General features: G+C 31.9%; 1 protein-coding gene across 1 annotated transcript; it reads left to right on the forward strand.

The window, feature by feature from the left end:
* The first annotated feature begins 5,189 nt into the window (after window positions 1–5,189).
* On the forward strand, window positions 5,190–9,248 carry LOC105119763 (EIN3-binding F-box protein 1-like). The gene is made up of 2 exons (XM_011017944.1): window positions 5,190–5,501; window positions 6,506–9,248. Exons 1-2 carry the CDS (start codon window positions 5,477–5,479, stop codon window positions 8,419–8,421), a joined length of 1,941 nt encoding a protein of 646 aa, XP_011016246.1. The 5' UTR covers window positions 5,190–5,476; the 3' UTR covers window positions 8,422–9,248.
* The last annotated feature ends 864 nt before the right edge of the window (window positions 9,249–10,112 follow it).

A 10,112-nucleotide genomic window follows, 5' to 3' on the forward strand; every position in this document is an offset into this window, starting at 1 on the left:
CAAACATATGTGAAACTAAGTGAGTAAAAAAAGGAAAAAAAACACTACACAAGATCGGACATATTAAAAATATTATTTTAAAATAATTATTTTTTATAAAATAAAACTTACTTGTTAGAGGGCATAAAAAGATTAAACTGGAGGCTTAAATTGAAAGGAAAAAAGAACTTTAACAACAACAACAAAAAATTAAAAGGATAAGGGCTAAATTAAAAAAGGTAAAACAAGGCTAAATTAGAAAAGATAAAACAACATAAATTTTGATTGAATGATAAAATTAAAAACCAATAAAACTTTAACAAAAAAATAAAAAAAAAATAGAAATTAAAAGAATAAAGAGCGAATAGTAAGAATAATATATGACAAATTGTGATTTAAGGAATAAATTGAAAACATAATTTCTTTTTGAAAACTAATGACAAAAATAAACAATAAAAAAATAAAAAATTAAATCAAAAAAATAATAAAAATAACAAACATGCACTTTCTTTGGCAGAGAGAAGAAATAAAGAGAAAGAAAAAAAATGATCATCAATGACAAACTGCTCATCATCTGTCATTATGCATCATGCTAAGAGGAAAAGGATGTAGTGACGCTTCCAATGACACAATGAAAGGCCAAATTTGACTATCAAGTGGTGTCACACGTTCCGTTCGAACAACATAAACACCATACACGTATAATGCATATTGAGCATGTGGCAACAATTTTTTTAAATAGAAACTTTAAAAACTAAACATAAAGATAGCGAAACGCCTCTCGTAATTCTAGAAATTATGAATAAATCCATGTGGAATGATAAAAACACTCTTAAATACATATTTTTATTTTTATTTTGTTTTTGTTTTTTCTAAAGTCAAAGATGTATGTATTTTAACTATAAGCTAATAAGGGAAAAACAAAACAAATCCTTGATCAACTATTCTATTCTTTTTTACATTAAAGATAAAGAAATATTTTTATTGTTTTAAAGTTGATGAAAAGATTAAAATATTTATCATCAAACGAATCTAAATTTTATTGATTTTGAGATAAAAATATAATCTTATTGTGTAAAAAATTTAGAGAAGACTCGGATACCCCTAAATAATCTTTTAATGACCAATGAATCACTAAAAAAAATACTAAATTACCCCCATAATCAGGACCAATATTTTTCTATTCAAGGATAAAATAATAATTTTATTATAACAATTTCCAATAAATCGTGCTAGTAAAAATCACACAGGCTATATATTTTGTTAAATTAGATTTATAATTTGGATGCCTCGTCACTCAAGTTCCTAGAACTTGCATGTCATTGAAATGTCTTTCAGGAATATAAATTTTATTAATATAAAAGGGCTTCTTATATCATGATTAATTGAAGTCATAGCACTATATATTAAAAATAAAATAAGAGGAACTTTAATAACATATGCGTACGATCAATCAAGAGCATATAAAATAAATTATATGTTAAAGAGGAAGCAGAAGTATTATTAGTCTAAGGTCCTTCAAGAGGGTACAAATTTATTCTCCATCATGTTATTTAAAAAATAAAAAATATTAAAAACTTTAATTGAAAACAAAAAAATATATTATTTTTAAAAAAAAATCAACGCGACTGCAACACCTAGCATCCCTTCCATGAAAAAGAAATAGTTTACTCATTTGTTGTGCGAGGTTAATATTCTTCTACTCTATTTTAACCTTAATTTCCTGGTCTTTAGTCAAAGTATAAATGCCAAGAACTATATGAAAAGGAAGCAATTGGGGGGTCGATTTTTCAATGATACCCATCATATATATATATATATATATATATTCATTCTCCACGAACCACATTTGAAATGACCAATGAATCACTGAAAAAAATACTAAATTACCCCCATAATCAGGACCAATATTTTTCCATTCAAGGATAAAATAATAATTTTATTATAACAATTTCCAATAAATCGTGCTAGTAAAAATCACACAGGCTATATATTTTGTTAAATTAGATTTATAATTTGGATGCCTCGTCACTCAAGTTCCTAGAACTTGCATGTCATTGAAATGTCTTTCAGGAATATAAATTTTATTAATATAAAAGGGCTTCTTATATCATGATTAATTGAAGTCATAGCACTATATATTAAAAATAAAATAAGAGGAACTTTAATAACATATGCGTACGATCAATCAAGAGCATATAAAATAAATTATATGTTAAAGAGGAAGCAGAAGTATTATTAGTCTAAGGTCCTTCAAGAGGGTACAAATTTATTCTCCATCATGTTATTTAAAAAATAAAAAATATTAAAAACTTTAATTGAAAACAAAAAAATATATTATTTTTAAAAAAAATCAACGCGACTGCAACACCTAGCATCCCTTCCATGAAAAAGAAATAGTTTACTCATTTGTTGTGCGAGGTTAATATTCTTCTACTCTATTTTAACCTTAATTTCCTGGTCTTTAGTCAAAGTATAAATGCCAAGAACTATATGAAAAGGAAGCAATTGGGGGGTCGATTTTTCAATGATACCCATCATATATATATATATATATTCATTCTCCACGAACCACATTTGAATGTGTTCTTTTCAATCATCACATTGAATTTAATTAATTTAATTAATTTTGTGGTGTTGATTATAACTTTTCGGTTAGGTTGAATGAATTTAAAGTATGTGGGCATGGGGGACTGATTAAAGTAAATTCCAAATTATATCTGACAAGGATGGTTGCCTTTTCTCTTTATAATTATTATTCTATGTTATGTGATCATACATATGTTTGTTTTTATATTTATTTTAAATATATTTTAAAATAAAATAAATTATTATTATTATTTTATATGTTTTGGTTGCTTTGATGTGTTGATATTTAAAATAAATTTTAAAAATAAAAAATATTATTTTAATATAATTTTAAATAAAAAATATTTTAGAAAATCACATGAAAGATTTTGATTCATGCAATTAACGGAGAAGTTGAATTACTTGGAATTTGCTTTATTGGCAATGCATGTCGAAGTGTCGTGGCAGTGACAGTCTAAGCTTAAGCTTGGTGCATGTGGTCTTAAAATAATTAGTTGATCCAACCATAAATGGGAAGAAATTAAGTAGCATATATTACAGATAATTTACTAGAATTTAGCTATGAAAATATAACTTTATATACACATAGTACTAGTAAAAAAACTCCTTCTTGTTGAGAGTTATATCTATTTATCTATAATTATTAAGTTGAATTTTTAGTTTTATAGATTGATCCAGATTAACTTGAATTAATCTAAAAATTAAAAAAAAATATTTAAATATTTAATATTTTATATAAAAAAATAAAAAGATTCATGTAAATATAAACTGTATATATTATAAATAATGAATTTTAAAAGAATATTTTTAAAAAAATTTATTTTACATTAAAAAATTCTATGTTAACCTTTTAAATTGAAGAGTTTTTTTTAAAAAAATTATCCTACATTAAAAAAATAATTTTTTTTTGAAACATAGATTATATATACTAATGAGTATCAAATACCAAATTGAAAAAACATAATTTTTTTTTTATAAGCATATAGTATATATAAGCTTTAAATCTCATATTGAAAAGATATTATATTATCCTTTTTAAATTGAAATATTTAAATCAAAAGATTTTTTATTCTACATTGAAAAAACTTAATTTTTTTAGAAACATGGAGTGTATATATTAATGAATTTCAAATTTTATATTTGAAAGAACAGAAAAAGGTCTCGTTTAGGTTTGCCTAGGTTATGGGTTGACCTGTCGCTTAAACTGGGTTTTATCAGGTTATTGTCCCAGCTAATTTTTTATTAAACCTAGATCTGTCTAATTATCAAGTCAACTTATTAAACCCAGTATAATAATTAGACATCTACCATAAATAGAAATATAAAGATTTCAAAACAAGATCAAGAATTAGAAGGAGAGGATTTCATCTTATCTAGCCTATTTTTAAAATCGATGTTTGAGATATATACTGATTCAAAATAAATAGTGTTGAGATATATACTGATTCAAAATAAATAGATTTATTTATGTGAGGTACTCCCACATTTAGGTTGGTTAGGATTAAAATTCTTTGGATTCAAATGAAATTACAATTCCTACCTTTTTAAATTAAGATTTATTTTTAAATCCCAATCCTTATTCATATTTCTATTTCTAGATTTATTTAGTGAAAAATTAATTAAATATACAAATAAATCAAACAATAAAATTAAATAACAATTCATAAAATAATGTGACAAAAACGATCAATATCATGTAAATATTGGTAAAACTTTTTAAACAAAAATAACTAAAAGATTAATATATTAACCACAACGATGATCATGAATCTTAATTGAATTAAATACAAAAAATATATTAATTATGGTGAGAAAATAATATAAATTATATTTTAGAATTTTATTTAATAATTTAAATTTTTAGGTTGAAAGAATTATTTGATACAGTATCAGAATTTTATTGACTAAACGGTGACGACTTCAAATCTCAATACCTTCACTCTCTTAATTAATTATATAAGGTAGTATAGATTTATGTAGGTTTCAAACCTAAAAAATAAAAGCTTTTACTTAAAAAAAATATAATAAAAAATAATATAAATTATATAATTTTTAGATTGCGAGAATTTTTGAACAATTACTTTATTTTTTCTATAAAACAAGATTTAAACGAACCAAAAAATCCAGTTCAAGCTTTGTTTCTAAATAAATTTTAGAATATTTTAAGGATAACTATCCATACTTATTTTACATGAAAAAATAGATAAAAAAAAGGAATAAGAAAAAAAATTGAAGTATAAAAATTGAAATATTTTTATCAATATTAGTAGGTATTATTTTCTCTATCATTTATGTCTTTTTAAGATGAATTGATAGAGTAAAAACCTTCCTTGTCTTTTCTTCTCCACGTTATTATTATTCAAATATTTTAATATTCTATTTTATTGAATGTAATTCCAAAAATAGAACTTCAATTTCAACATCTCATCTCAAACATGCCCGCAGACATTATTATCCAAACAATCCTAAATAAATAAAAAGAAAAATAGAAAAAGCAAAACCACCATGTGGTATCTTGTATTCAATGCATGATAAAGTGGTATTAGAATATTAACATAACAAAGCAGCCCTCCCTTCTCTAAGGTGCAAATACATTGCATGTGAGTTGTACTAGGGTGTATTGTCAAGTACCAAGACCCATAAACTCTTTGTAATAAAATCCCTTCATCAGCTGCACACACTTGTTCATTCATTTCTTTCCCTTTTATCTTCTCTCTCTCTCTCTCTCTTTTTTCCCTATCTAATAGGGTTTCCATGTCCTTGTAGCTCAAATCTCTCTCATGAATTCTTGTTTTGAAGATACTCACAGTTTTTTGTTGGTGATCATCTTTGTGGGTTCTCTCTTTTTTGCTCTCTTTGGAGGGTTTTTTGGTGGATTTTACCTCTCAGGGTTTTTTGAGCTGTACCTATGTCTCAGGTCTTTGAATTTGCTGGTAAATAACCTACCATTTGCTTTTATTTTCTGAAATTTCTTGTTTTGTTCTCGTATCTGAATATGTTGTATAGCTAGCTTCTTTTTTTGGTAATTTCGTGGCGAATTTGATGTAAAGGCTGAAGCTTTGAGATCACTTTGCTTTTGATCACAGGGAATCATATATATTTCAGACATAAAAGTTTTTTTAGGATTATTTTGCTGTTGGTGACCATACAGGTTTTATTGAATTTTGGAATTGGAGAGGTGGTTCATGTTTTGGTCTGGGACACATGGACTGTTAGAGCTTATTTTTCGAGGTTTTTTAAAGTTATAGACTTTCTAGACTTGGTTTACTAGGATGTGTGCTCTGTTTGAAGTTAGATCTTGAACGTCAAGGATTCTTGTTGTGGTAAAATATATCTTTTGGAATTTAATTTAATTTTTGGTTTTTTAGCTGTAGATCAGGTATGTGATGTGTTTTGTCATGAGAGAAATTGTTCTCTGAGATTTGATGATGCTATCTATTGGTGGATCTAGGTAGTTGAAATTCAATGTGACTTAAACTGTTTGTTCTTGTTTTAAGGCACATGAGCAGATGAAATTTTGTAATTATTTGTTAATGAATTTTAGATCGGGATTTGACCTTTTCATACAGTTTAATAGTGGAAAAGGATGGAATCTTTTAGATCTTAATCCATGAATAATTGTTGATTGGAATTTGCATGTTAGATCCAGATTGGAAAGCTTTATTTGAGATATATGCATGTTGTTGTTTGACAAGAATCATTTTGTCACTGTTATAAACTTGCCTTGTTTGTATGATTATTTGTCACTTTCAGTTTCTTTTGTCTTGAAACACATAAAAGGCCTTGGTCTTTAGCTGTAGAAGGAATCAATTATCAACTTAAACACTTGTGCTTTGGGTTCTGGAGAATTTTGATTACAGTAAATTTATTGTATTTCTTCGACATGTACTAGCTGGATTTACTTTATTAATGGAAGTTATTGATTTTGGTTTTCCAGGTGAAAATGATTTTTGTCCTGGGGGGCCAATATACACTAACCCCAAGGAGCCGAGCCTCTTCTTGTCCCTTGGTCTTCCTGTGGACGTGTACTTTCCTTCACGCAAGAGGTCTCGCATCAGTGCTCCATTTGTCTTCACTGAAGAGAGATTTGAGCAGAAAAAGCAAGCTTCTATTGAAGTTTTGCCAGATGAATGCCTCTTTGAAATTTTCAGACGTTTGCCCGGGGGTGAAGAGAGAAGTGCCTGTGCCTGTGTTTCAAAGCGTTGGCTTATTCTTCTAAGCAGTATATGTAGGGATGAACTTTGCAGCCAGAATAGATCAGCTGTAAAGAACACTGAGGTGAAAAGCAAGATTGAGGATGAGGAAATTGAAGGTGATGGATGCTTGTCCAGGAGCTTGGAGGGGAAAAAGGCCACAGATATTAGACTTGCTGCTATTGTTGTTGGAACTGCTAATAGTGGAGGATTGGGCAAGCTTTTTATCCGTGGAAGCAATTCTAGTCGAGGAGTGACAAAGGTTGGCCTCAGAGCAATTGCCCGTGGATGCCCTTCTCTGAAGGTTCTTTCCCTGTGGAATTTGCCTTCTGTCGGGGATGAAGGTTTATCCGAGATTGCCAATGGCTGTCACATGCTGGAGAAGCTAGATCTTTCCCAATGCCCCGCAATTACTGACAAGGGTTTGCTTGCAATTGCAAAAAACTGCATCAATCTGACTGATCTAGTGTTAGAATCTTGCTCAAACATTGGCAATGAAGGTCTGCAGGCTGTTGGCCAGTACTGCACCAATCTGAAGTCCATTTCCATCACAAACTGCCCTGGTGTTGGGGATCAAGGAATTGCAGCCCTTGTATCTTCTGCCTCAAATGTTTTGACAAAGCTGAAGCTCCAATCACTGAACATTACTGATGTGTCCCTGGCTGTCGTTGGACACTATGGCAAGGCAGTTACCGATCTTGTTCTGACAAGCCTCCCAAATGTCAGTGAGAGGGGCTTCTGGGTCATGGGTAATGGCCAAGGGTTGCATAAGTTGAAGTCCTTGACAGTTACATCCTGTCTGGGAGTGACAGATATTGGACTTGAAGCTGTGGGAAAGGGTTGCCCAAGTTTGAAACAGTTCTGCCTCCACAAATGTGCTTTCTTATCTGACAATGGACTAGTCTCATTTGCAAAAGCAGCAGAGAAACTGGAGAGCCTGCAATTAGAGGAGTGCCACAGGATCACCCTGCTTGGGTTTTTTGGTTCCCTTTTGAACTGTGGTGCAAATCTGAAGGCTATTTCTTTGGTGAACTGCTTCGGGATTAGGGACCTAAAGCTGGATTTGCCTCAGCTGTCTCCTTGCAATTCCCTACGATCATTGTCTATCCGCAACTGCCCTGGTTTTGGTGATGGTAGCCTGGCGTTGTTGGGTAACTTGTGCCCACAACTGCGGAATGTGGAATTGAGCGGGCTTCAGGGAATAACTGATGCTGGGTTTCTCTCAGTACTTGAGAACTGTGAGGCTGGTCTGGTGAAGGTTAACCTTAGTGGGTGTATCAATTTGTCTGACAAAGTGGTGGGGGTGATGACTGAGCAGCATGGTTGGACTCTTGAGATGTTGAATCTTGATGGATGTAAGAGGATAACTGATGCAAGTTTGGTGGCAATAGCAGAGAATTGCTTCTTGCTATATGACCTTGATGTCTCTAAGTGTGCAACCACCGATTCTGGGATTGCAGCCATGGCTCGCTCACAACAGCTCTGTCTGCAAGTCCTTTCTGTGTCAGGTTGCTCTATGATATCAGACAAGAGCTTACCTGCCCTTGTAAAATTGGGTCAGACCCTCTTGGGGTTGAATCTCCAGCACTGCAATGCTATCAGCAGCAGCACTGTTGATATTCTTGTGGAAAGGTTGTGGAGGTGTGATATTCTTTTATAAGTGGGCAAAGGATGAAACTTGTTCCAAGATTAGGGCAGTGGATGCATAGTCCGTGGGTTCAAGTCCGGGGGTTCAAAGTAAGCAGGAAGCCTCATGTAACAGTCGACTTTTGTGAGTAGCAGCAGCTTCATTAGTTTTTTTGGGTCCATCAGCTATGGGTCTTTCCATTTCCACTTGCACTTGGGTTCCCTTTTCCTGGGAACGAGGCCATTCTCTTTTTTTCTCAGGTTTCCATTCACTGGAGATCTGTTAAAAGTATTTTAGCTCCCCTTCCAATATTGGAGTGCTACTTTCTTCGCGGCCACCGTTCCCTGAGAATACAGTTGCCAGGTTCTGGTTCTAGGTTTTTTTTTTTTTTTTTTGTTTCATGGTGCCATCACTTGGTGTTTTAAGTTCAGCCCCATGACATTCACGCTTGGCTGAAGCTTTTCGTGAAGTACCAGTGTCAAATCTGTCCATTATCAGGTTTTCAGTCCTTTTGTTTTTGTTATCATGTTTTTGAACATGGTGGTTGGGTCGCTGTTTTCCTCAAAGGGTAGGTTACTACTAGTCAGTCGTTACGGTTGCTTTTGGCAGTTCAACTTTTCGGTCTGTTTGGCGAGGGTTTTGGCCGTGGCAACAAGTTATACAGTCTGCCATGATAACCTCCTCTTTCTAGAGGGGTTTTTTTTTCTCCAAGCCCTTGTTTTTTACAGTCTCCATTTCTTCACGAACTGTATCACGCAGCCTTTTTATCATGTAATGAAATAGGCATCTACCCTTTGTGATGCATGTTTTTATCTTAACGGAATGCTTATAAATAAAACCTGTGTATTTCTTTATTATAATTCTACTTGCTTGTTTCCATCCCTTGATGGTTTTTCTTTCGATGATCAAAGGAAGTCATTGCCCAAGTATTACTATGGAATCCTAAATTTTCTGTTCTCAACGTTTTTTGCGTCCGAAAATTGTATCATCTGCTTCTGGTATTATCAAGGTCATGCCATATTTAATGAGAGCTTGATTCTAATTTCATATATATATATATGAGGCATGGTGCTTTCTGTGGGGGCGCATGTTGCTTGACTAGAAATTTGGTTTTGATTTGTTAGGTGTGACATCAAGCTGAGGTGTGTTCAATGCATCCAGCAAGTGAACTGAATTTGCTCACCTCTATCTTTTTTTCTAATCTATGGTTCTGGACGTCTATAGGAAGCTTCATAGTTGTCGTTGTCCTTGTATAATGGTTGGGAAAAGCTTCAGGAAATTTAAGTTCTTAGCTGAAATTGTTGACAAGATTATCTGTTGACCAAAACTATGAGAACTAGTCGCAGAGATTAATATAATCAAACAGATTCAACAATTCTCTGAACCCTGGATGCAACTTCCATTGATTTGAAGCCACAGCTATGGATGATATCTCCCAGCTCCAATCGATGATGATGTTCAAGTATATGAGAATGGACGTGAGAAATCTAGAGTGGTTTGCTATCGACTATAATCAAGAATGGACGACGTGAGAAATCTAGAGTGGTTTGCTATCAATACAATTAAGTCCACATAATCACATGGATGATCATGGTGAGATGTGTGAAACACGCAACATAATTTCAAGAAGCTGTTCATGTAAAAATCTTTTAGTGGTTAGCAGAAGAATCTGATAAAGTGAGAACCCGATCTTGTTGTCGACCACTCCTCCACCATCTCATTAC

Source organism: Populus euphratica, unplaced genomic scaffold (assembly GCF_000495115.2).
Source record: "Populus euphratica unplaced genomic scaffold, PopEup_1.0 scaffold3506.1, whole genome shotgun sequence".
Classification (NCBI taxonomy): Eukaryota; Viridiplantae; Streptophyta; class Magnoliopsida; order Malpighiales; family Salicaceae; genus Populus; species Populus euphratica.

Excerpts from the sequence above, each read along its gene's own strand:
- LOC105119763 (XM_011017944.1), top strand. The coding sequence starts at position 5,477 with ATGTCTCAGGTCTTTGAATTTGCTG. Across the intron at positions 5,502-6,505 it reads TCAGGTCTTTGAATTTGCTG|GTGAAAATGATTTTTGTCCT; the intron begins GTAAATAACCTA and ends TTGGTTTTCCAG.